Raw genomic sequence first — 27,850 nt, 5'->3', positions numbered from 1 at the left:
AAGTCGACATAGGACTGACCATGGCGCAAGAAGTGTGAATACCCCGAGATTCGCGAGTTTGTTTCACACGATGGCTTGGACAAGTGCAACAACTAGTGTGTTAGAGTCGCCAGCGTTAGTGTTGGTGAAGAGGCTAGCTGGAGCTATCGCTTCAATTTTGCAGCAGATAATCCTCATTAATTCAGCCGAAGAAGGTGAAAGGCGAGACTACAGCTACTCTTCATATGAAGATATCACGGCGGTGTTGGGAAGCCGGGCAAATGGTCATTCAATACAGCGACTCTTGGCCTGCTCAAAGCACGGGCACTCCTCAATTATAGTATCGACAGTAGCACAATTGAATTGCTGCATATGAGCAGGTTAAATGAGTCATTTGCTGTCCCCTTCAGGATGTGGCCAATCTTGTCAGACTCTGGTATGTTGCTATCAGCTTTACAGCACAGCCCCGGCACATCTTTTGTGTACGACGGTACAACTCCGTCGACATTTGGGCTCAAGTTGACAGCTGTTTGCTTGCAGCGATTTTTCACCTGGAAGCCTTACCAAACAGGTCACAGAGCTTTTGCTTAAATGTGTCCCATCGCCCAAGTTCAACCCCATGATTGTCATACCACAACTTTGCCATTCCATTAAGATAAAAGAGCACATTGGCCAGCATCACTGTCAGGTCCCAGGGATTGCGATCGCTCACTCTTTCATATTGCGTCAGCCACTCTACAACATTGATGCAATCGGTCCCGTTTAATGTTCCAGGCATTCTGTACGGCAGTCTTGAAGTTAGAGTTGGTGGTGAGTGCGACTGTATGGCCACCCAAACCTTTAATAACATTGCACGAGTACCATATAACACCCAAGGTCAAGCTCATGTGCTTAAAGCTCATGCTAGTAACAGCATTTGGTCTTTTAGGTTGTTCCATTTACAGCAACATATCTGTCCCTTGGTAAGATGCAGACGCACTATCTGGTTAGCACTAGTGCAATATTATTAAAGAATTTGGCGGCTATACTATATTGGTATATATATCACTACAATTAAAATGACTAGTTGAGCGAGTAGGTAGCTGATCAGAAGCCGAAATCCTAATAGAACAGAAACAAGGACGCAATCTTTACTATTGTCCTCACAGGTATAAGTGGAATAGCGTCTGTGTTGTGTGGCTTTTACAATCCACGCCTACTTCATTATCCAATTTTGACCATTTTTTTCCGTGTCCAAGCTGTCCCGCAGCAATAAAATGCACTTTACATACTTGTCAATACACCAATGAGCGAATGCAAAAAAGGCGCATTGAGCAGCTGAGTGATTTCACGGGAGATCAAACATGTATGTCCGCTTGATATTTTTCTTTGGCTGTGTTTTTATGTCATGCAAGATTATTCAAACTCCACGGAACCGAAAATTTTCTTCCCAAAAGGCATTCCCAGCAAGCCAAAAAAGTATTTGAAGGTGACGGCACGTGTGTCCTCCTATTGCTTACCACAATATTTTCCAGTTTCACGGCCTAATTAAATGCAAACCAATAACGTTGTATCGAAAAACTTTTCTGCTTATTTTAATACGCTTCACAGTAAATTAGTTCCATTAGTTTTTTTATGCCGCCCACAAACTAAAAAATGTGAAAGAATTCCAAACATGGCTGAAATCAGAAAAATTTTGCAATTTTGATGCATCTTGGGACGTTTTCTATTTCACACAGAAACTTGAAAAAAAGTGCCATACATAGAACCTTCTCTTTGCAACATTCATGCATAATAATACAAGGGTTGTCCGTAAAATAAGGTTCCAAATTATTTTCCACAATGAAGAACATGTCTATTGACATTGAATAATACATTTTTGGAAAGCTTAGACTTTCCACTATTTTTCGACATAATCGCCGATGAGATCAATGCATTTTCGCATGCGGTGTACCATCTACTTTATGCCTGAATCGTAGAACTCTCCTGTCATGTTGTGGATGTAGCTTAAAAGCTCTTCTTTCAGCTCCTCTCGGGTTCTGAAATGCGTCTCACCCAGGTGTTTTTTCAGTTCAGGGAAGAGATGGCAGTCAGTTGGGGTTATGTCTGGGTGGTAGGGCGGGTGTGCCACAGTATTCCATCCGAATTCGTAGATGAGATTGTTTGTTACACGGGCGTGTGCGGACAAGTGTTGTCCTGATAGAAACGCACTCCCGTCGTGAGCATGCCTCTCCTCTTGTTTTGAATCGCGCGGCGAAGGTTCTGCAACGCCTCACAGTAGCGGTGCGCATCGACTGTTGTACCGGCAGGCACGAATTCGCACAATAACCCCTTCCTGTCCCAAAAGATGCTCGCCATCACTTTGTCTGCAGACAATGCTTATTTGAACTTCCGCGGCTTCGGTGTCTTTGGATGTTTCTATGGAGGAGATTGTTGTTTTGTTTCCGGTGTCGTGTAGTGGACCCAGGTCTCGTCCCCAGTGAAAATAGAGTCCAAGAATTTCTCGCCATCGGTTTTGTAGGCCTGAAGAAATTCGTGGGCCTTTTGTGGTCTTCCCTAAGCATTCTCGTGACCCACCTTGCACAAACCTTGGCATACCCTAAATGGTCTGTCAAAATTTTGTCACTGCAGGTCTTGCTGATATCAGGGATTATCTCGCAGAGCTCCAGAATCATCACCCTTCGATATTTCAGCATTGTTTCTTCTGCTTTCACAATCGTTTCATTCGAAACCGATGGCCGTCCAAAATGCTGTTTGTCATGGACGTCTGTACGTCCGTCTTTGAATTCTCAGCACCATTTGCACACGTGCTGTACGCTCATACACTTTTCTCTGTAGACTTCACACAGTCGGGAATGAATGTTCGCCGGCGCAGTGTTTTTTAAACACAAAAAATGTGCGCAGCTTGCACTAGTCGTGCAAGGCTGGAGTCAACAGCAGAGCTTGTGATCACCTAGCTTTTACATGGCTTGCCTAAGTCATTTCTAGGTTTTGCGAGGTTATGGTAGGCTTGGCTAAGTTGTTTCTAGGTTTTGCGAGGTTATGCTAGGTTTTGCTAAGTTGTCTTGGCGAGTTTGATGCTGGAAGTTTTCGAGCAGGTGAGGCCGGCATCGCTTTCTCGGCGACATCGAGCGTTCAGGCGCCGACTCTTGTGTTCCCTGGACTGAAACTCGGGATCCTCGACTTGGCATTGCCTCTTCTCAGCCGCAGCTTTGGCGCAGTGTTCTGGATCAGCTTGGTGGCGACGCATAACTTCTCACTTGGCAGTACAGTCTTTTTCCTGGTAAGCTGCTTCTTCAGGCATCCGGACTTTCTTCGGTTTTTCCATGGCAGCAGCACGTACGCACGGAATAGAGGAGGCAAGATGTGTGTCAGCACACTGGTTGTTCCGAGCTTTTACTCGCCTGTGACGTCACGACTCCGACCTACGCACGTGGGGTGCGATGAGGTTACGTGACTCAGTGCTCTCACAGGTGGTTTTTAGGCAATGTGAGGCGGCGCACAGCTAGGCTGAGTTTTCTGGTAATGCTCCATTGAAGGACTAAAAGCTTAAACAGCTCCGCTCTTAAAACGAATCAGAGAGCGTAATTTGCACCTGGCAAGAGAAGTGAGAGGGAGGTCTATCTCTAACGGCTGCCAAGCCAAGACTGAGCGTCGCAGACAGCTCGCCGGAGCAGGGACTAGGAGAGGGGGAACCAAGCTACACGCCAGTGTTGCCTGACCCGTTTAACAGCGTTCCTCGCAACTTCAGCTCCTTAAGAACCGTACTTTATGGAAAACCCTCGTATCTTCCTAGATGAAACACAAGATAAGAAAAAATAGTTAGAAGCCAACTGCAATGAAATTTTACTTATGCTAAATTGACTATATAAATCCCTCGCGTATACTCTCAAAGTAATCTCGGCAAAGCCGCTGGGCTGGTAATTGCTTAATTTTGTTATTAGCAGCTATTAAACAGCACCTATGCAGACGACACGTGCCTGGCAGCAAAGTGGTAGCGATGCAGATATAGGGAATATTGAAGAACTGTACACAACTGCTGATCTCTCAGCTGCGCCATGTTGCGTATAGGCAGCCAGGCGTATTGTTCGCTCATCATTTTCGAGTTGACGGGTGTCTCTCTCGGCCTGCACTCTCCCTGCTGCACAGCCGTCGGGTGCTCGAATACATACTCGAGCACTAGCAATGGCTAATACACGTACACAACGCTGAGTAGAAGGTTGAACACATATTTCCTGTTCCAGCTTTCAGAGCGAAAGTGCGCACTGCAGCGCAGCAGGCAAGTGCGACGCAGACCAGCCAACAAGCACAAGGTATGTAAACTGCAGTTGACGAAACTTCACAAGCTACACTTCAACAGCCCACTTACCCATCAAGGCTTGCTTGGCAAACGCTTTCTCGGTGTTACAGTGTTATATGCCACGATGGCGCACGAAAACCACAGGTAACGTTTAAAGGTAAATTGCATTCAAGGGCGATATTCTCAAGCAATCATTTCCACTAGTGCATCATCTTCAAGATATTTTGTGTGTCTTTACATCGGATGCGTCAAAGTAGACAAATGAAATCCTTTCTGACACAGCGCCAGAAACAAGCAGGAACCGCATGCTGCATTTGTCACGCAGGAGAGTGCAACGTGGCAGCCATGGTGTAAAAGTCGCAGCAAGCCATGCAGGAATGCAATGGCGCCAAAGCCAAATTGGCGAAGCTTCATGGGCTTTATCCCGGCCGCAGTCTGGCCTGTCTGGCTGTGAGTTTATGCACACTTAGCACCGAGTCCTTCTAGACCAGCCATATCAAGCATCAACTACTTATCATCACTTAATACAGATGGCGGTAGTTGTCTGATCGGTTGACGAGCTTGGTGCTTCCAGTGTGCCAGGCAGCGGTTGGTGAAGTCGGATATGTCACGCCAGAGATGCTAAGGTCGCTAAAATTTTACCCTGCGCTTTAAACGTGACCCGCAGCAGCATGGTGAGCGAATGCTTCTATGTTTGTCGAAGGCGCAAACGCAACACGCTCACTTCAGTGAAGCCGAACAGCATGCTGCTGGTCAGCCAAGCTAACGTACAATGTACCCTGTTCCAGCTGCTCCGGCGTGCAATAGGTTATGTTCTATTCCCACGCCAGCCACACATTTTTAACAGTGGAGCTGTTTAGGGGCTCGCAATGTCCGCTGACTATGGTTGTTGTTGTCAGTGTGCACTTCTGTCACGCCAAGCAAAAGTTCCCCGCTGGGCCAACAGATGGCACCCCCGCCACAGCGTGCCACGTGGTGGGAGAGGAGGGGGAAAGAGGAAAGGGGCATATAAGAGAGAGCACGCCCATGCCACAGCCTTTCATGCCATGGACACCAAACGGTTAGGGGTACCAGTGCGCTCACCGGTGAACTGCAGCCCGCACCCGCACCGGAAACTGGGGTCGCCGAACGACTAGAACGTCAGCGTGCCCGGGAACACGAGCACCATCGAATAGCAAATAATCCCTCGCTTTGCGCTAAGGGAACAACAGTGAAACGCCAGTGGAGACAAGCAAACCCCAAGAATCAGAAGAAGGAAGCAGAGGCTCAACGCCAGCGCAGAGCAACAAATCTCAAACTTCGGAAGACAGGAAATCCAACATTCGTCCCTGGTTAGAATAGATGATCACACGAAAAGAACAGACAGTCACAAGATAAGAATAGAAAAGAAAACAGATAATTACAAGAAAGGAACAGACACACAAAAGAAAATCACAAGGGAACCACAGCTCCACTGTTTCCACAAATTTCACAAGCATGGAAGTGGCTTTAATTTTTTATAGACTGTAGAGCGTCCAATTTTTGCCAATGTAGAGTAACTGTGCCACACGTGGAATTCATCCGCATTAAGCCGGACTATACCACACCGTTAGCTTGGCCACCCCAATGCGCTATTTTTCAAGCGGAGACAGAACGCATCAAGGCCCCGCTGTTGAACGTAGACAACTAGATGGAGAAAACCGGCTACTTCACATTAAAAGAACATTGCGGGTGCACAACAGCATTGTCACAGCGCATGAAGCAGCTAACAAAGTATACTAACTCTGTGGCTGGCAGATGTGCGGACATGTAATTTAAACACGCAGCAGCCTCTGTTCAAAATCTTACGGTTTAAATACAGGTCAATCCATCACAAAGAGCTCACAAAAATCAATGTTTTTCATACCAAAACTGAAAAAAGAACGCCGCCATTATCGCCCAGCGGAAGTGAGGTACAGTGAAGAATGTGGAGAACCAGCACTTGTGCTGTCTGCTTCCTTGCTTGTATTCCGTTCCGGTGTAGAATACAAGCAAGGAAGCAGACAGCACGGGTGCTGGTTCTCTACATTTTTCACATACACCAGAACGTTATACACCCATGTTTTTCCTGACATAAGCGGACTTCCATGCAAAATGTTTTCAAAAATTGAAACGAGTTTTTTTAATTTCTTTTTTTAACGAGTTTTCTTGAAAAAAAATTTCAACTATTCTTTTCTTCTATGGTGTTTTATATAGGAAGGTAATATTTTCCATAAATGCTGCAAAAAAAACATTACATGTTTGACACTTTTTTCAAGTTTCTGCATGAAATAGAAATTGCACCAAGATGCATCAAAGTTGCAAAATTTTTCTGATATCGGCCATGTTTGGATTTTTTTTACATTTTTTGTTTGTGGAAAGCATAAAGGAATGTGTGTAACTAATTTACTGTGAAGCGCATTAAAATGAGCAGAAAAGTTTTTCGACACAACGTTTTTAGTTTGCATTTATTTCAGCCGTGAGATAAGAAAATATTGTTAAGTGAAGGAAGAAGTGTACGGCTATTTATAGATGGCTTTTAATGGTGGAGCAAACAAGCGTAGAGCAGCAAAAAAGCAAGGCCACCATCAGCGTCCTTCCCACATTACAGGCTGTGACATCACGCCCGTCGGAAAAAGCGCCTTATTGGTGCGGCTCATCAGGCCGAGAAAGGTACAGTTTGAGACGACTGACATGGATGATGTCATAGAGAGGTGGAGGCACGGTGGCATGCAGTGGAGACACTTCATATGTGACAGGGGTCACCTGGCGAAGGATGCGGTAAGGGCCGTAGTATCACAAGAGGAGTTTCTCCGAAAGACCGATGCCGAGTTGGAGACCAAACTAGCACCAGAGCACTACATCCGTACTCCACGCTGTGATGCCACAAGTCATAAAGACACTTCTGGTGTGTCTGCGAAACAGAAAGACAAATGCAAGCAATCTGGCGTGCTTAGGTCGCTGTGGCTATGACATCCCGAATGTACTCTGTCGGCGAGTCAAGTGTGGTAGAAAGGAGTCTTGAAAGGCTGTGGGGTGCTCACAGCCGTACTCTTGGGACAAAGGAACAACCACAGTAGCGCAAACAATCACAAGGGCATTTATTGCACCTTTCATAGATCAATGCCTGCTAGCCGAGTTGCTATCCCCAAAACATGCCGATGGGGGCGTGACAAATTTAGAAGTCCGACTCACCGCGACCGGATAGCGAGCGAATATGTTCGCCCCATGCTGTATCCCAATGCCTGGTCGTTCGCGCGTACAGTCACGCGAATGGTGGCGCGTTCGAAGGCGGCCACGCGAGACGGTCTCGCAGAAGCATGGATCGGCGCACATGCGGGGCGTCCGTCGCGCTCGCCGGCCCGCCGCCCAAGAGCAAACGCCTTGTCTTTCGGCGCCCAAGTAACCCCGCCTGTCGGCGGCGTTAGCAGCGCAACACTCGCGCCATCTCTCGTACTGCACCTCAACCACTCCAACCACCGTGGGCACGAGGCTACGCGACGAAGCCGGATTACAGGAGACGCGAGCTGTGCGGGAAAACAACATATCAGGGGTCGCGTGAGAGTCGCGCATCCCCACATCCCCCCAACCTTCAATCACTACATATTCCGGCGAAACATGTCACACGCTCTAACATAAACGCGTGCTTCGCGAACAAGGTAGTACATGCAACACTGGCCGCACCGAGGAAATGTCCACACGCTGTCCATAACATACGAGCCGACACTGTCCCCGGGTACACCGCTGGCGTCCGCCGGTCACAACAGCAGCTCTGCAGACTCGACGGCACGATTCCAGGCCAGGACTCCGGAAGCGGCGATGCAGTAGTCGGCACGAGCAAGCGTCGCTCGCGCCGATGCGCCCTGCTGGCGAAAGTCGCAGTAGCTGTCAGTGACCGCCGGCTCTTTTCTCCACCCGTGAGGGTTGCGAGCTGGACACAGGCGGCCGCAGAAGTCACTGCGCCGAAACTGGCTACAGCATCACCATCGCCTGGTGGCTCGATCGTAGTCCGGGGCAGCAGCGCAGACGATGTGCAGGTGACGACGAACCAGGGGTGACTCCAATTATGCTGCGTACACTCAACACACTCGGCAAACACTAAAGTAGTGCAAGGGACAGGAATTTTGCATGCGCATCGCCCACGTGGTACGATGTTCAACATGGCTAGCAAAAGATCGGGCAGCTACTCAGATGCTAAGTTCACGTGAACGAAGCTCGCTTCCTTGAGTCGAACGAGTAATTTTAATTCGTGCGAGGCTAACTATAATGAGGGAAGCAAAGTGCAACACCTCAACGCCACATTCCACCAGGTTGTGTCCCTCCACGTGCAACAGGCAGCTTCGTAAAGCCTTAGGCCTAAAGCGTCGCTACCCTGACAACAACCGGCATCCAAAAACAACACCCAAAAGGAGCACAAAACAGGCAGCCGCGAGTAGATGTCAGCTCTGTGAGGTGGTCCTACTCTGCTCGGTGCAAACAGCATCCGAGTTGACGGTGCCCACTGTCCCAGACGGTGTCAGAGCGCATGGTGCCAGGGCGCAATACCAGTCAGCCCATAGTGGCATCCGTGGCCCGCGGCCACCCAGAGCCGCGGCTTCAGAGTCAAAGAGATAGGAGAAGCTATTTACATGAGAAATTCGGACCACCCACAAGGCTTCCGTACTCACTCGCTTCAGGCTTGCCAATGCTCCACAGGCGCTAAGCCTCGCTCTCCCAGGATGCAGACCACGTGGCTCTCGTGCCAACGAATGTCATTAAAAAAACACTTAGAATGTTGACAAGTTCAAACACACTACAGCCACCGTCGCCTGTCCCAAGAAAGCCCGCCGCCGACGCTAGCGATCAAAATTCACACTAGGCCTATGCTTCGGTTCAAACAAAGGTCTCGAACGAAGCAAAACTGTTAAAACTATCGTCCGATGCCCCAAGAGCCCTATGTTGGGCAGCCAGATGTGGGGTTCTCACACCCGAGCTCTTGGGACAAAGGAACAATGACATAGTAGTGCAAACAATCACAAGGGCATTTATTGCACCTTTCATAGATCAATCCCTGCTAGCCGAGTCGCTATCTACAAAACATGCCGATGGGCGCGACAAATCTAGAAGCCCGACTCACCGCGACCGGATAGCGAGCGAATATGTTCGCCTCATGCTGGATCCCAACGCCTGGTCGTTCGCGCGTACGGTCACGCGAATGGTGGCGCGTTCGAAGGCGGCCACGCGAGACGGTCTCGCAGAAGCATGGATCGGCGCACGCGCGGGACGTCCGCCGCGCTCGCCGGCCCGCCGCCCAAGAGCAAGCGCCTTGTCTTTCGGCGCTCAAGTAACCACGCCTGTCGGCGACGTTAGCAGCGCAACACTCGCGCCATCTCTCGTACTGCGCCTCAACCACTCCGACCACCGCGGGCGCCAGGCCACGCGGCGAAGCCGGATTACAGGAGACGCGAGCCGTGCGGGAAAACAACATATCAGGGGACGCGTGAGAGTCGCGCATCCCCACAAGGCAAAGTCGGCTCACAGCAGAAAAGGAGATAGAAGGGTGAGTAGCCAGCTGTGTCGTGGCGCGAGGAATTGTAAGCGAATGTGACAAATGGTAGAGCAGTGTCCCAGTCACGATGATCGGAGGAAACATACATTGCTAGCATGTCAGTTAATGTGCAGTTCAGACGTTCAGTAGGACCATTAGTTTGAGAATGGTAAGCGGTAGTGAGCTTGTGTTTAGTAGCACATGATCGGTGTAAGTCGTCTATGACTTTGGCAAGAAAGTATCTTCCGCGATCGGTGAGCAGTTGACAAGGTGCGCCATGGTGTAAGATAATGTCGTGAAGCAAGAAGTCAGCGACGTCTGTAGCGCAACTGGTTGGAAAGGCTCTAGTAATGGCATAGCGGGTTGTATAGTCCATAGCGGCGACAATCCACCTCTATTTCGGTCATTTGATATAGGGAATGGTCCGACAAGATCAACGCCAATGCGAAATAAAGGGACGGTCGGTATATCCGAAGGATGCAGCAGGCCAGCAAGATGCATAGCTGGTCTTTTCCGGCGTTGACATAACTCACACACAGCAACATAGCCCCGGACGGGGCAGTTGAGACAGGCCAGAGAAACCGTCGCGGGATTCAGTCATACACCCGAGTGATGCCAAGGTGTCCAGCGGTGGGAACATTGTGCAGTTGCTGGAGTACAATCTGTCGAAGAGGAGACGGAATTACAGTTAGGAGCTCGGACCGTCGGGGTGTATGTCGCAGCGATACAGGATGCCGTTTTGTAATCGGAGAGCAGGCGTTCGATAATGTGCCATAATGATTCATTGCGTTGTTGTTCAGCACCGATGTCTTTAAGAAAGAGAGCGAAAGGACGCGGATCAGTGCGACATCCACTAAACCGCCCAGTGCATCGACGGGATGATGAGACAGCTAGGCAGTCGGCGCCCTGATGTATGCAACCCTACCACAGTGTATATGTATTCCTGCAGCAGTAGGGCCCAGCGACCGAGTCGTCCGGTGGGATCCTTGAGGGAAGAAAGCCAACAAAGTGCTTGGTGATCGGTTGTAATTGTAAATGATCGACCATATATATAGGGTCGGAACTTGCCCATCGTCCAAATGAGGGCGAGACACTCGCGCTGGGTAATCAAGTAATTGCACTCGGCTTATTATGCCTAAGGGCATGCTTTCGAATTAACAACAAAAAAAAGTCGCACATGGCTGGAGAGAGGAGGCGGCTGGCATAGGCAATAACGCGGCTATGCCCACACTGGCATTGAGCTAATATTGCACCGATGCCGTAGCCATTGGCGTCAGTGTGGATTTCTGTTAGAGCGGAGACGTCAAAATTGGCGATAACAGGAGGTGTGGTGAGCAGCGTAGTGAGCTGCGAGAAAGCAGACGCTAGTTCAGAGCCCCAGTAAAAAGGACCGTCTTTCTTGAGGAGGTCAGTCAGGGGACGGGCAACATGGGCGAAATTTTCCACAAATAAGAGCAAAGGCCAAGAAAGCTTCAAACATCTTTGGCACAAGTTGGTACGGGGACATTCTGCACATCATGAACTTTAGCGGGGTAGGGGCGAATGCCTGACAAATCGACGAGATGTGCGAGCACGATTTGGCGGTGACTGAAGTGGCACTTGGACGAGTTGATCTGCAAGCCAGCGGTGCAAAAAACAGAAAGAGCAGATGAAAGTTTTTCAAGATGGGTCACAAAAGTTGAAGAGAATATGATGACGTCATCCAAGTAGCACAAACAGATGGACCATTTCAAGCCACGCAAGAGCGTGTTCATCATCCGTTCAAAGGTCACCGGGGCATTGCACAAGCCAAAAGGCATCACCCTGAACTGATATAGGCCGTCTGGTGTGACGAATGCAGACTTTTCCTGGTCCATTTCATCCACGGTTATTTGCCAATAGCCAGAGCGAAGGTCTATCAATGAAAAATAAGTGGAACCGTGGAGACAATCCACGACATCGTCAACGCGGGGAAGCGAGTATACATATTTCTTCGTAATCGTGTTTAGATGACAATAGTCAACGCAGAATCGCCAGCTGTTATCCTTCCTTTTGACGAGGACAACAAGGAAAACCTAGGGGCTGGAAGTTCATGAGAGCAGCATTCCGGGCAAGTTGGTAATCCATTACTCAAGTAATATTGCACAACAAAAAAACGGCCCACGAAGGAAGAAGCGTACGGCTATTCACAGATGGCTTTTAATGGCGAAGCCAATGAGCGTAGAGCAGTGAAAAAAACTAAACTCTTCTTCGTTGTCTTCAAGGCCACCGTCAGCATCCTCTTCTTTCCACATAACAGACTGTGGCAATATTATGGTAAGCAATAGAAGGACGCTCGCACCGCCACCTTCAAATATTTTTTTAGCTTGTTGGGAACGCTTTTCGGGAATAAAATTTTCGGTTCCACGCAGTTTGAATATTCCTACATGACATAAAAAAACCAGACAAAACAAATATCAAGTGGACATGCATGTTTGATCTCTCACGGAATCACCTAGCTGTGCACTTTGCACCACCATAATTATATAAAATAATAATTATCCTGACAGCAATTATATTGTTACACATGAAGTGTTTACTTAAATATACTAGGTAGATACCAGGTAGGTCAACTGGGACAGTTGGCGTTTTCTGAGATTGGTACAGGGGCAACCAGCCAAACATCTTCCTTCTCTACTCCCTGTCTCCTTGGTCATTCATGTTTTTCTGCACTCTGTTGTGAGAGCACGTGACAATATGGACCCTCCAGGCGAATTTTTGCCATCGACGTTGAACTTTACAGTGAGGTTCCATATGAAGTTGCAAGTGCGATAAATTGCGGCCCTGAGTTACATGCTGTAGTTGCAAGAGTGAGTTGGGAAGGACAGTGGCTTGATGTACGGCATTGTCTCACCTGCGCAAGGGGGTGGGTGTGAGTGGGCAGGTAAGCCCGTGCTAGGACAGGTTAGCACACGCGTCCTCTTCTAGTCTGGTCACAGAGGCACATGGAGTGGCCACATGTGTCCTATCTTGGAGATACTCTGCGGTGAGTGCAAAGTTTAGGAGAACCAACATGGCTGATAACTTTGTGTGCATTGTGTTCCCAAACGCTTAGCCTGCGTTGAAACGAGAGGCAGCATGAAGAGGAATTCACCTGTCGCAGCTGCCGCTCTTCATCCCACCAGTGTTGCGACAGCAAGTGTCCAGTTATCAAATGAGATCTGCTGATGTTTGTCCACATGCGTGTGACTCGCTTGTGAATTTAATTAGTAAGCAATTGTTTACAGCAATCTATACGGCCAATAAAACTACAAACATTGCTTTGTGTAGTCTAATATCTTGCTATCGCTACTAATGTTTCACGTTTCTGGCAAAAGTGCGCAAGCACCGGTCAGCCAGCACAGAGCTGAGAGACAAGCTGTCAGAGAATGCTTGCAGTCTTTATGTTTGTTTCAGGCACATCTTCAGCAACCTGACACAAAATCATGTGCACTGGTTAAACCAATGGCTACAGTAGTGGAGTTCCGAGTCCATGGGCAATCTATTGGGAACTAACGTTAACTCACTTATTATACACTTGTGTGCTTACTGAACAGAATGGTGAAGATAGAAAGCTCCAAACTAATGAGATTGTGTGCAACGGACTAGTGACATGTGAATGCAAAGTGCCCCTGTGGCCACGACCATCAGATTATTTCAAGTAGAGACTATTTCAACAAAGCGCAAGATGAAGCAAAATTACGCTTCTCTTCAAACTGCGGACATTGCAAAAAGCAACGAAATCGATTTTTACTTGAAAAGTATTTTATGTCTGCCCTATTATTTGGACATTTGGAGCAGGTGTATGTCAGCGCAAGCCTGGTGCAATACCTGCGATAAACTACAATTTGCTGCAGCAAGTAACTACTTTTCCTTCACGGCACAGTTTGGCACAGTTGGTGCAGCACTTCCATCTGCAAATTGCAAGCGGTTTATGCACATAAAGGATGCATGAAAATGATACGTTTTATGCTTGACACTATCTAAAGCATGTCGGCAGGCTAGTTGGTTAGGATTCATGATAACACAGTGCAACATGACTGGATGAGGTCAGACAATTTGACACACACACAGCGCTAACTTTCCACTACAAATTTTTACTTTGGCATGCACACAATATACGAGGGCTGTTTTTTTTTCAACCTCCGATAGGCTATAAATAAAAGACAAGTTCATCTAAAACAATAATTTTATTACCAAAAGATTAGTACAGTTACGGTTACTTTTCGACATAATCACCGAAGAGATTGAGGCATTTGTCATATCTGTGGACAAGCTTTGCAATACCCTCTTCAAAAAAAGTTGCCGCCAATGAATTCATGTAGTCCTTGACGTTGGTTTGAAGGTCGCCATTGGTTTGAAAGCGCTTCCCACCAAGCCACGTCTTCAGTCCAAGAAAAAGATGAAAGTCACAGGGTGCTAAGTCGGGACTGTATGGCGGATGATCGAAAATGTCCCATCCAAATTGTTCAAGAAGCCGTTGAGTTGCTCCAGCAGTGTGTGGGCGGGCATTGTCATGGATCAGAACAACTCCAGCGGTCAGCTTTCCTCTTCGTTTGTTCTGAATGGCTCTACGCAAACGTCGTAAAGTTTCACAATAAACAGCTGCAGTGATTGTGATTCCGGGCTCCATAAACTCCACAAGCAACACACCTTGTTGATCCCAAAACACAGTAGCCATGGTCTTTCTGTTGTTGAAGGTTTTTTTGAATTTCTTTGGTTTGTTTGGTGAATTTGAATGCATCCATTGTTGTGATTGTCGTTTTGTTTCCGGTGTGCTGTATTGAATCCAGGTTTCATCCCCAGTCATGACTGATTTCAAAACGTTGTCTTCTTCATCCTGATAACGCTCAAAGAACTCCAAAGCTGACGCCATTCGTCAAGTTTTGTGGCCGTCCGTCAACATTTTTGGGACCCAACGTGCACAAAGTTTTTTGTAGCGTAACCGTTCAGTAACAATAGAGTACAAAACAGACCTTGAAACTTCTGGAAATTCCGTAGATAAAGCAGTAATGGTGAATCTGCGGTTTTCTTTAACCATTCTGTCAACTCGTTGAACCAGGTCATCTGAAACGACAGATTTGCGTCCTTGGCCCCCTTCATCATGCACATCATTGCGTCCATCTTTAAAATTTCGACACCATTCACGCACAACACCATCAATCATGAAGTTTTCCCCATACACTCGACTCATTCTCCGATGGATTTCTGCAGCACCATGGCATTCAGCCTGTAGAAAACGAATAACACTTCGCAATTCACACTTGGCAGGAGCAACAATAATGGCAGCCATGTTTACGTGGCTGTAGCACAATGCCGACTGACGCCTGAATGTCAGCAATGGCGGAGTGTGTAGTGCGAGAGCTGTGCAGTTGCCTACAGTGCATGTCCGCTTTCTGCTGCCCGCGTAGCGCCTGCCCAGAGTGATCGGAGGTTGAAAAAAAAACGGCCCTCGTATATAGTACCTAGCCAAGCAATTGAAGACAACTACAAGAATGTCAACGTTGAGAGGCACACACCAAGGAACTGACACATGTCAAACAGTGTAATTGCAACTTGCAAAGTATATGGCTATATCGATAACTTGAAAAACCGTGCCTCTTTTTCCGATGAGACTGTCTTTTTTTTCTTTTGTTTGTCACAAAAGCTTCAGGTACACAGGTACAATCACCATATATTCAAATGCAAACAATTCCAAAAACTACCTCAATGCATTATTTCATTTGCAGGTTCACCTAATCTTAGCAAGAATCCCAACACAAGCGCCACTTTTGGGATATTCAGTTCACCTGTACGTGTAACAAATGCTTTAATTTAGACTCAAATGCATACACTGAAGACCACTCTATGCTTCAAAACTGGCTACAAAGTGATTACACATTGCCCTTCTATGTACAGTAAAACCTCATTAATATGCACCCACTTAATAAGTAATTAGCTTTAGATATAGTCGCGATGAATCCCCCACTCTGTTGCCATTAAACCTAATGTATTGGATGACCGCTTAAGCCAGTCATTTAATGCATACCCAAACGGCTAGTGCATAGTATTTAATTATTCAGCACGTAGAAGCATGGAATCACCTAAATGTAGTGCGTGCAGCACATAGATAGCGAAATTGTAGTGCACGGACCCTTCCTGGACTGTAATCGCCACCGATAGTGACATGAAAACATGGTAGCCATGACATGTTTCTTCCTCCCAAAGCTTCTAGTGCCTCCACTTCGTCACCGTGGATGACGATGTGGATGATGGCCCTTCCGTATGCAACGCGGTTAGTGCATTGACCGTCATGACGGTGCTCACAAAGAAGTGGGGCGTGAAGGAGAAACTGGCTTACGGCCTTGCTGAGTTACAGGATGACATCGTCGCTGCAAGGCCGCCATGGCGGCAAGAAAAAATCAGATTTTTCGCTGCCTGCTCGGAAGAAAAAATTGTCTGTGTGCATGTTTTAGTGAGAATTAACATGTATTTTTTGACGGTAAGTCTACAAGCACTCATCTACCATTGTCAGTTTATTAGTACATCGCTTAGTGCACACCTGATGCACATTCCCCACCAACTACATATTAACGAGGTTTTACTGTAATCATGCTTAACATGCGTTCATTCTTGATGTCCTTTCAACTTATGCTGACCAAAATTACTTTGCTAAATAAAACACACAGATTTGCGTGGGGTGTGTTTCTGTTTGGCAGGTTTAGTACCGCATGCCCGGCTTAATTCGAGCTCGGTTTCTGTTCGACTTTGTGCGTGTGCAGGCAGGCGTGTGGGCATCTGTGTGAAAACTTCAGTAGTGGAGTTTATGTTGTATGTTTGCACTGTCGTTGATGTCGTTTTTGGAGTAGTGTGCGTCTTGTGCCTCGTTTCACATTCAGCTGCCTGTGTTCCGAGTGTTCTTGAGGTAACTGTTGCACTTGTGCAGTGGCTTGTTTCACATTCTGCTGCCTGCGTACCCATTATTTTTGAGGTGACTGTCGCAATTGTGTTGTTCGCGGTGGCAAGCTCGGCAGAGTCGGTGGAGGTGGTATTTGAGGTGGATTTCAAGAGTGTTTTTCTGTACTTATCCTGAATAACACATCAAATCATTTATTAAGGACAAGTACAGAAAAACAATCTTGAAGCTCAAGAACACTCGGAACACAGACAGCGGAATGTGAAAAAAGCCACAAAACACACACTACACCAAAAACGACATCAGCCACAGTTCAAACAGACACAACATAGCCACAGTTCAAACAGACACAATTGTAACAGACAACAGAAAATCCACCACAGAAGTTTTCACACAGACCATCACACGCCTGCCAGCACACGCACAAAGTCAAACAGAAACCGAGCTCGAATTAAGCCAGGCATGCGGTAATAAACCTGCCGAACAGAAAAACATCCCACGCAAATCTACCTGCAAAAAGACAAATAAATGACAGACAAACCAAATCAATAACTTTTCTCTGCCACGAAGACCGAATTCCTACACGCTAGAAAACTTACCAAAAAACATGCGAGCTACACCTCCCATCTGAAAACTTACACAATGTGCACAGACAAAAATATAATCCATAAACGTCTAACACTGAAGGCTGCACCAGCTCTAGGAACACTCCCACCACACCATCGTGCAAACTGGCAAACAACATTGCACAATGCCTCACTTTCACTTTTGAATATCCTCAAGGAACACTGCGAAGAACAAATCGACAGTTTTAGCCACAGACTTCTGAACATAGCTCTGACACCAAATGAGAAGAAAGATTTAGCGCATCATGACGAAAAACAGTCTAGAAAATTGGTTCAAAAACAAAGGAAAAAAGCAAACTTTATTCAAAAAACAACCTTCCAGGCAAATAGTCACCACACGCCGACAAGAGGGACCTCGAGTTTAGAAGTACCAGACGTGACAGAAACTTCCCCAAAATTAAACCACTCCAATGTTGTAGACATATCAAAAACATTAGGTAAAAAAGAAATAGGCATACTCGGCAAGGGCCTAAACTTTTGTCCTACGAACATCACAATAAATGAATTCGAGCTTCACAAGGACCTCTCAGAATTTTCCTGACGAATGCGGATCAGACACTTTTTCGCAAACAGGGACGACACCACTTAGAGCCCAATCCATTTGGCCTCCCGAACCAGAAGAAGCCATAGAACTTGACATATGCCTAAAAACTGTCAGTAAAGAAATTATAAGCCAATCCAAGACATCTAAGTGATCTAAAAACATAACTGTGTCGGAGAGAGAAAGAGAGAGAGAGAGAAACAGCTTTATTGAGCCGAGCTCGACATCTTCTTAGACGCCGTCGATGGAAGTGGTTCCCTCTTCACGAGACCCATATGCTTCCCTAGCCGCCTGGTCCCTGAAGATCAGGATGAGCTGGTCTTCCAGGGCGGTGCTGGTTAGCAAGGTCTCCCATCGCTCGGTAAGGGTGGATGAGAGATGGGGTAGGGTAGTGGGGCAGGTAAAACGTGGGGGAATTGCCTTGATGAAACCGCATATTCCAATGACGTGTTGGAGCGTGCCTAACTGAGTTTTGCAGAAATTACAATCCTTCTCGTACCCTTCCGGGTACATCTTGTTTTGAAGGTAAGGGTGAGAGAAGGATCCTGCCTGTATCTGCCTGTAGATCGCTTGCTGTTCTTTGCTAAGCGATTTGTGAGGATTGGGGTAACGGTGCCTCTCCGTCTTGTAATGGTTCATAATATTCCTATAACTTATTATAAACTGTGCCTAACCTCCCTCTACCCAGTGTTCCATCTCTCGGGTGAACTGGTGGGCAAGTTCGTTGTCCTCCAGCCCAGGGTAAGCCAGTGTCCATATCAACTCAACTTTCCTTTCAGGTACGTCGCATTTACTATTGAGAATATCTAGTGCCACAAGAGACACCCACCCCTTTCTGTAGCTGTTATACACCTTTTCCAAGTCAGTGACAATTCTGCCCACCTTGGGCTGCGCGAGTGCTAGCGCTATCGCGGCCTCTTCTGCCACTTCCGGAAAAGACGTCTTGATGGAGCCGCAGGTTATGAGCACATCCCACGTCGTAACTGCCAGCGTGGCTTTCAATGATAACTTGGGTAACGAAGCATCTGTGAAGTGACCCCCTCTTCCTATTCTACTATTTGACCCAAAGTCTCGATCAAGGCCGCAATACGAGCCGCTCTGCGGCCGTTGTTACGACCCGACCTCATGTTTCGAGACAGTGGCTTACTGTCGATTTTCTGCGCCCACAACCTGGGTAACAGCCCCGTTTCCTTCCGCTCTGCCTCTTGCCAGCCCAACTTGGCAAAAACGCGACGTCCCGCCGACGTTTGACTGAGTCAAACTCTTCGATTAGACAGATGAGCTTCTATTAACTCTTCGACGACATTGTGCTTGGCCATGCCGAGAAGCTTGTCGGTCAAAGAATGCTTTGGGATGCCCAGCGCCATCTTGGTTGCCTTGCGTATAATGAAGTTCAACTGGTCAGTGTCTTTCTTCAGTAACTTGAGGTACGGCATTGCGTAAACGATGCGCGACGTCATGAAGGCTTGGATGAGTGTCAGTGCATCGTCCTCCTTCAATCCTCTTTGTCTGTTTGTGACTCTTCTGATCATGTTCGAAATATGTTCCGTTGAAATCTTGATTTTGTCGATCGACGTGTGTCGGAGAGTCATATCATTTCAAATCTTAGTCGCCGGAATGACATTGTTATTAAGGAAGCAGATAAGGGTGGAAGTATAGTTATTTGGCCAGTAGAAGAATACAAGCACGAGGCTTACAAACAACTAAACAACCCATAACATTAGCGTAAGCTAGATAACGATCCGACATTATCCTACACAGTGACAATTACCAACAGGCTGAAATCCCTTTTGGCTGATGAATTGATAACACCGTCAGAATACAAATTTCGTAAACCAAGCAACAAGACTGCCGGGCGCTTTCACCTCCTTCCAAAAATTCATAAAATTCCATCCACTGAACTATACACCGCTATTATCCCAGGTCGCCCGATAGTATCAAACAACAACACCCCGACAGAGAGCATCTCCACATTCCTTAACCACTTCCTTGGTGACTTGCCAAAAGGACTTCCGTCATTTGTACAAGATACGCCCCACCTGCTGAGAATTATAGGGGACATTAGTACTAAAAGCTCACTACCCCAGAACATAATTCTCGCAACACTAGACGTCACGGCCCTGTACACAACATACCAATCCCTGATGGTTTATTTTCGATAAAACAAACGCTGTCTAAACATAATGCACAACACTCTACTGAAGCCTACTTGTCTCGCCTTGAATTAGTTTTAACACATAACTACTTCGAATTTGAGGAGAGTTACTACCTACAGATACGTGGTACAAGCATGGGTACGCCTTTTGCCCCTACCTACATGAACATATATATGGGGATTCTAGAAACAGATTTCCTATCACACTGCACTGACAAGCCCCACACATACCTACGATACATAGACGACATATTCATAATATGGGGACATGGTCACGACAGCCTAGATAAATATGTAGCATTTCTAAACTTTTTTCATCCAAAAATAAAATTCACGTCAGAATCCTCAACTGAGCGCATAGACTTTCTGGACACAACAATATACATTGAAAATGGGGCACTAAAGACAACGCTGTTTAGGAAACCTTTCGACAAACAACAGTACCTATAATATATGAGCCACCACCCCAGACATTGCAAACGAGGCATCTCGGTTCTACAAAGCGTATCCAATCTTTCCAAATACAATGAACCAACTTGCCCAACAACGTATCCTGCTAAACTGCATTTAAAGGCCAAGCCACACAACTACATCGCATTTGCATGGAAAACCAAGACTACATAGATAGACTCGATCACCTTAAAGAAACCCTATCAAACAGGAACCACCCAAACAGTAACCTTCATAAAGCCTACACCACTGCAACCAAACTTGATCGAGCCAAGGTCCTCAAGCCCCGCCCGAGGATAACAAGAACAACAACGCCTCTTCTTACTACTAAATTCTCAAACGCACTCCCAAATGTGAATAACATCCTCAGTAAATACTACCCAATACTCACCAGCAACCAGAAACTTAAGATCTTTCCTGAACCACCCAGAGTAGCCTACAGACACAACACAAATTTTAAAGATTATTCTTGTGCATGCCAAACTAAGAACAAAGATGAAGCTGGGAACCGGTCCCTGTAACCGCCCCAGGTGCTCTACATGCAAATATATTCAATCTACTACTACAGTGAAAAGTACAGTGTCAAATTACGCACACAAGGTAACTTCAGCTTTCACCTGCACATCAAGCAACGTAGTCTACTTGTAGACTACGTAGGCCCACGTAGCAAGGCCTACATAGTTTACTACAAGTGGCCTTGCTACGTAGGCCACTTGTAGTAAACAATACATAGGTGAGACTGGACAACAAATTCATGCACCACTCAATGGTCACCGCGCGAACACAAAACACAATTTACCTAAAGCAGTAGCCAGCCACTTTAATGAACATGGCCATATATTTAACAAAGCAAGGCTCTATATAAGACAAACAAATTCCCGTTTACCTCGCGAAAGGAAATATACGTACTCCTACCTCATACACAAGTTTAACTGCCTACACCCGACGGGAATTAATTTGGCACATGGCCACTTAGAACCTTTAAAAGCAGTAACTTATATCTGAAATTCTCATATCATCAACCAAGACACAAACACATTATGCCACCAGCTAACTTTAATTCCTTAACCTCACCTATTCCTCCATTTCGAAAATATTTCCTGCCTACTACTCAATTTAATATACTTTTATGTTTTTATGTTTATATCAACTGTACGACCCCCTTTTCCCATGTACATCGCCCCCTGCCCACTTCTGCGCACCTCACCCTCCTATTTTTATTCATTTCGGTTTCCCCCCTCCTATTTCTCTTGTTTTTTGTCTGTTTTCTATTATGTTTTCTGAAACACCCTCACCAACACATTCAGAAGTCCCAGACGTCATTAAACCTTTTTTGGCGCCTGAGACACACCAGGGTATCGCCATTTCTGTATACTGTCGTAACGACACCTACGTTGAGCTACTGAGGCTAACAGCCCTTGAAAGACCATGCTGCTGCCTTCCAGATGCGCCATACATTGCATCCTAGACTCCTTGCCGCCACCTTAACTACTTCAAAATTACTCGTCATATAGCTGCTATGCTATTAAAGTCACACTTTCAACTCAGGTTTTTTTCTTTTTTTGCCTGTTGTGTTACTTGCGCACTGACCACCTAACTGGCTCTTCTAATGCCACAAAAACATGCGGCATGCCAACGACACCTCTGAATGCTCCCTAACCTCTTGCTTCCCCAATGCCCTCCCATGCCCCCCTTCCTCTTTTTTTTCTTCTTTCTCCCCCCTCTTTTTCCCCTCTTGGAGCCCTCCCCCTTTTTTTCTCTCTCCTTTTCTTTTTTTTTCTTTTCTCCCCGCCTTCCCACTCCCCTGCTCTTGACCCCTCGTCTTGGGTACGGCGCTCACAGATGTCGGGCGACAGCGCTCATTACCTCTGAAGTCTCTCCCTTTATAACCAGCCACCACCGATGACGAACGCACGTGACGTCATTGCACTGACCCTTTAAAACTAACATGCCGAGGTTGATGAGGCCGCCTTTGACAAAGATAGGTCCTCCTATCGAAACGTTGGCCAGCCTTTCTGAGGCACCTTATCCCTGTTTACAAACTTTATATCACAGTATGCTATTCCATCTGTCAGCCCCTTTCTTGATTTTGGAATTTGAATAGTAAGGAGTAGTGCTCATTTCATTCAAAACGAAGGGGTTATTCAGAACATCACAGAACGGAAAGAAACAGAAACACAGAACAGAACAGAAAGGACATTCAGACGGGAGGGGTTAGTAAAATGCACAGCAAAAAAATATACCTTCGAAAAAAACATGGTAAAACCCAATGTTGAACATTTCCCAACTATGAAAAAAGGACATGCATAAAGAAGCAAATATTTTCAAAGATGAGCTATTCCTATCAACTGATTTGAGCAAGCTCATTGGTGTGAGACCCAAACTTTGTCACAAGTGAGGTTCTCTCTCAACAGCTGGTAACCTCAACTGTCCTGACATACTCTCACAGCCAGTGCACAACACCTCAGTGCTGCGTTTTACTGCTTTAAAAAGTTTATTTTGGTTTGTATTAGGGACACCTGCATCTCGGCATCAGCCAACGCTTTGTTTTTGAGCTCAAGTTCCTTCAAAAACGCGGCGGCAGGCTTCCTTTCCCGCTTATTCCTCAGTGCATAGGTCCTTTCTGCTCTCGTCCTCCTTCCGACGCGCGTTCGCCCAACGAACCACTTGAAACATCCTCTTGGTCAGTTGTACAGTCATCATCCAATATTTCAGACTCCCTAGGGGCCCCGAAAACGTCCGAAAAATCAGGCAGTCGGAAAAAATAATGCCTTTTGTAATGCCCCAAAGGGCTCAAATTGCCAAAGGAACATTCGAAAAAGCTCTGAAGGCCTGCCAGTACACTTATTAGGCATACTGGTGCTCACACTGTGACAGGAGATGCCATGTGCAAGCATGTATAATTAAGGAATACAAACTGTTTCCCATGACAATTGCCTCCTCCCATGCTTGTTATGCTTCACCACAATACTTTCGCTTACGCTTCACCACGTAATACTGCTGTACTTAGGCAAAGCTGACTTTTGTGAACCGGCATTATGCAACGCACTGTGCTTTCCGAGCTTCGAAGCCCAAAGGCGGAGTCGGTGCCATTGCTCACAGCGGCGAATTCTTTCAATGAAAAACATGGCACGGAATGACAAGAAGCTTAACAGCGAAAGTCACAGCAGCTAGGCTTAGCATTGTCGAGGTGGTTGCTACGGCTGTCAGCGGATCTGCGTGCGAGAGCGCCGTTCAAGGCGGCCAGGTAATCAAAATAGCGGTGGTGGCTTTGATTAATGCCGTTTCGGACCTGCAGTCACAGCAAGAAGTTTGGAAAATTAGATGGCGAAGGGTTCTTGCACCCGAAATTTCAGACATTCTTATACATAGGCTCTATGGGGTGCGTGGTGGAGCCACGACGCCGTCCGAACTATCGGCCGTCCAGAAAGTCAGTCGTTGACTGTACACTGGCAACACCTCCAGCCGACGACTTGGCGTCAAAGATGATTCGTAGCGATTCCTTTTCGTTACTCGAGCCAGCATTACCGCGACTTTCGTTCTCTTTCAATAAAAGTCCAGGTAATTTTTCCTGATAAAAGCACAAATTCCCCAAGTTTTCCCAGTTTTCCTGGTTGGTAGACACCCTGAATAAATGACCGTTCACACAGTTACTTCCAATATAAAGTTCTTTGCTGACGACTGTGTTGTTTACCGTGAAATAACTAACGAATCTGACTACTCTGTCTTCTAGTCTCACTTAGACAATATTTCGAACTGGTGTAGGAAATAGTTCACGACTCTAAATACTAATATATGTAAGAGTATGACGTTCTCTCACCATTCTATACTCGCTGAATTCCTTGCTCATAAAATTGACGGCACATTACTAGAGCATGTAACCTCGTATAAGTATCTTACTGTGCACGTAACAAATGACCTCTCATCGCATACTCACATTCATGATATCATTAACAATGCTAATTGTGCACTAAGATACCTACACCGCAATTTCTCTGAAGCACCAAGCCAGTTAAAATCATTACTATATCAAACGCAGATTAGATCTAAACTCAAGTATGCATCTGTTGTTTGGGATCTGGGCTTGTGTAGCCTTGTAGATACAATAAAATCTGTTCAGAATCGTTCAGCTCACTTTATTTCATCAAACTATTCCAGTATTGCCAGTGTTTCACTGATGAAATATAATCTTGGCCTTCCTAACTTGCTCTTAAGAAGAAAAATATAACATTTTTGTCTCTTTCATAAAATTTTTTTCTTAAACCAGTCATTGAAACACAAACTTTTATCACAACCATCATATTTGTCATCCCACACTGATCACCAGTGTAAAGTCGCCATTCCTTTTTGCCATACTAACCTGTTTCAGAATGGAACCACCTTCCCAGCACCAACGCCAGCATTGAAGATGCACAGTTATTCAAAGCCGCCGTCATTGAGCACTTCTTGGAATAACCTATGCTGCTATTTGTTAATTCCATTTCCTGTTATGCATGTACAGTCGCCCAAATCTTTAACTGGTGTGCGGGAGCGGCGACTTTTCCGGGCGTCAGCGCCGTATGATGCGGTGAGGCTGGAAACAGCCTAGTAGACGATGGGCCCAGCTGAGTGCGCTTTGTCCGCATGCGCTTAGCCTCAGACTGTTTCCAGCCTCGCCCCGTCAAACGGCGCTGACGCACGGAAAAGTCGCCGCTCCCGCACACCAGTTAAAGATTTGGGCGACTGTACAATAGTGTCGCTTATGGTATCGTCATTGAAGGCCTCTGTTATTGACCTGTTAGAATAACCTGCTCAGTTAATTATTAGTTTTCTATAGACCTCAGACACTGCCCAGGCGGCACTGCGGAAAAACCCGTCACCAGTGCCCCCATCGCAGCCTTGGCGCTAACTGAGTAGTGCAAGGACAGCTGTCCGCAAGCGAAGGTGCATAGGCCACAATGAACCCTTCTCTTTCGTTTGTGTTGAGGCATGGTTTCGTAAAAATCAAGGACCTGGAAAGCGTCTTCAGCCCATCCATGCTTTGGAAAGGAAGCTCAGCGGGGCGAAGTACATGTACAACATAAAGTCTCAGGTGTTATTTCGGCGTGCTGCAACTCGCAAGTACAGAGAGCATCAGGTTTGTCTACAGGCATATCAGCATAAAAATCTAAGCATTTCAAGTTGGTTCATATTGAATATGTCCTGAACACAAGACTTACCGTATTTTCGCGATTCTAAGCACCCCTTGATTCTAAGCACCCCCCGTTATTTTCGCGAAACAATTGGGAAAAAAAGTTTGCATGCTAATTTAAGCACCCCCTATTTGTTAGGAAGAGCGCGCAGCCAAGGCCGCCAAGCGCGCTTGCTCGCTCTGTCATCTAGCAGGAGCCATCGGAGTCCTGAGGTGGAACGGCATCTGCGACGCGATCTTGCCGCACAGCCGGACTGCAGAGCCGCGCGGACTCGTGAGCGGCAGTGATAGTGACTGAGCATCCGACACAAACGGCGGATTCACTGTCTTCAACGATTTTTCTTTTGGATGTTTGCAAAATAAAATGTTATTTCTCGCACCCATCTCGTCGTGATGTCGCAGCGAAAAGAGGGAGGGGGGTCATTCTAGATTTTCGAATCTAAGCACCCCCCCTCACTTTGGTCATCGCGATAATGAAAAAGAGGGGGTGCTTAGAATCGAGTAAATACGGTAAGTATCTCGTATATCTTTATGTATTTTATTGTAATGTTTTGTCTAGCAATTATTTACAGAGAGTAAATCCTTTCATGGCCTTTTCCAGGGCAGCAAACTGAAAACGTTTTCCAACGCAGCAAACAGCGTGCGATCATAACGAAAGTACGCTTCCTACACTGCCTAAGCACTGCATCTTTCTTTTCGCAGGAGCTACAGCATCGCTCAGTACCGTAATTTGAACTTTGCGCAGACGCTTTGAGCAACAAGCGCGTACAAATATATGTAAATAAAGGCAACATTTTTTTTTTCTCTACACACATGCGTTACTTCGCAATTACTCATCCAGCGCTCCTACAGCAACTTTATTGCTCACATTTGAAAAACGCAGTCGAGCAGGTTCAGCACATTGCGAAGCGTGCTTGTTGTAACGGTGCAGGACATACAAAATATCGAAAGTAGAAATGAGCTCGCGATACAACAATGCTCTAGAACAGGATTTCGAATTCATAAACGAACCAAAATGTTTCGTTAAGCTGACCTGCAAAATCTCTCCGTTCCACTTGTTGAGTCAAGCGGAGGTGGCCGTCTGTTAAAAGGTGGAGATATCGATGACACATAAGCAGGATGGTTCGCAACGTTGTTTTTTCTGTTACCAACGAAGTGGCGGCTCCAGATTCTTGAGTTTTCACTTAGTTACCACGGTCCTCCGTCAGGGCTACGCAGCACAATTACAGAAAAAACAAAATTGTCGCACTTTCTCATGCGAGCCGCTGTGTTGTGGGGAATGCAAGTAATCCGATTACCCAACAGGTTGAACGGCCTGTATCCAGCGCTCTCGCCTTTCCCCTTCATACGATCGCGATGGAAATTGGTAAAACTGAACGCTGTTATTCCGTCCTTCACGTTCATGGCAATTTACAACACAACAGTAGCATCGATTGTGGCGTTTCTTCGTAGCGCGCGGAGCTATCGCGGTTGCCGTCGTTTTTGCCATCAGTCTGAAGGAGTGAGACAGCAAGCGCTTATGGCAGTTTGGCGGCGCGTCTGACTAGCGTAGAAATTCATAGCTCTCTCTCTCTGGGTAATAAATGCACAAAACACTCGCAATATGGACCAAAATCTAGTTAAATCGTTGTTTCGCAGTCGCTAGCCCCATAGGCAACCTAGCATGGGAGTCGGGCAGTCGCTAGCTCCATAGGCAACCTAGCATGGGAGTCGGGCAGTCGCTAGCTCCATAAGCAACCTAGCATGGGAGTGGGACTTCACACTACTCAATTACTGCCTCTTCGCACCAGCAGGTGGCGCTATGCATCTTGCAAAACTCCAGAGTCTGACGTCCATTCTATTTCACATATAACAATGTTGTTTCCATTATTACAACTGTATGAACACAGTTTACCCACCCCCTTTGTAATACCTTTTGGGCCCCCGAGGGTATTTCAATTAAATAAATAAATAAATTTAAGCCCTCGGGTGCAGTGAAAGGCATGCATTCATTTTTAATGTGGAAAGCTTTACTAACTTCGTCAAGCCAGGTTCACCGTCACCGCAAATTTGACCTTCATTTGACCACAGCTACGCCGTAGCCTTGGCAATGCATCATGTGACTCGACGCACCTAGCTTCACCACCACTGCCGCCAACTTGGCACATGGGCTCTCTGCAGCTGGGTCACTGCCTGACCAAATGGCTCGCCATGCACCTGGCTAAGAGCTAAGGCTTTGAGCAGTCGTTATCAAG

General features: G+C 46.5%; 1 protein-coding gene across 9 annotated transcripts in view; it reads right to left on the bottom strand.

Annotated features, from left to right (window-relative positions):
* LOC135904556 (selenocysteine lyase-like) overlaps positions 1–27,850 on the bottom strand; it is a 138,775-nt gene that overhangs the window by 27,646 nt on the left and 83,279 nt on the right. For 8 of the 9 annotated variants that reach the window (XM_065435411.2, XM_065435409.2, XM_065435412.2 and 5 more), the window contains one exon: positions 10,316–10,444. The exons of the other annotated variant lie outside the window; for it this stretch is intronic. In XM_065435411.2, the coding sequence (XP_065291483.1) occupies positions 10,316–10,444 (129 nt within the window). The remainder of the gene's footprint in view (positions 1–10,315; positions 10,445–27,850) is intronic. 9 annotated transcript variants of the gene reach the window in all.

Source organism: Dermacentor albipictus, chromosome 2 (assembly GCF_038994185.2).
Source record: "Dermacentor albipictus isolate Rhodes 1998 colony chromosome 2, USDA_Dalb.pri_finalv2, whole genome shotgun sequence".
NCBI classification, from domain to species: Eukaryota; Metazoa; Arthropoda; class Arachnida; order Ixodida; family Ixodidae; genus Dermacentor; species Dermacentor albipictus.
Note: the sequence above shows the minus strand (reverse complement) of the source record. Positions and strands in the feature narration are given on the sequence as shown.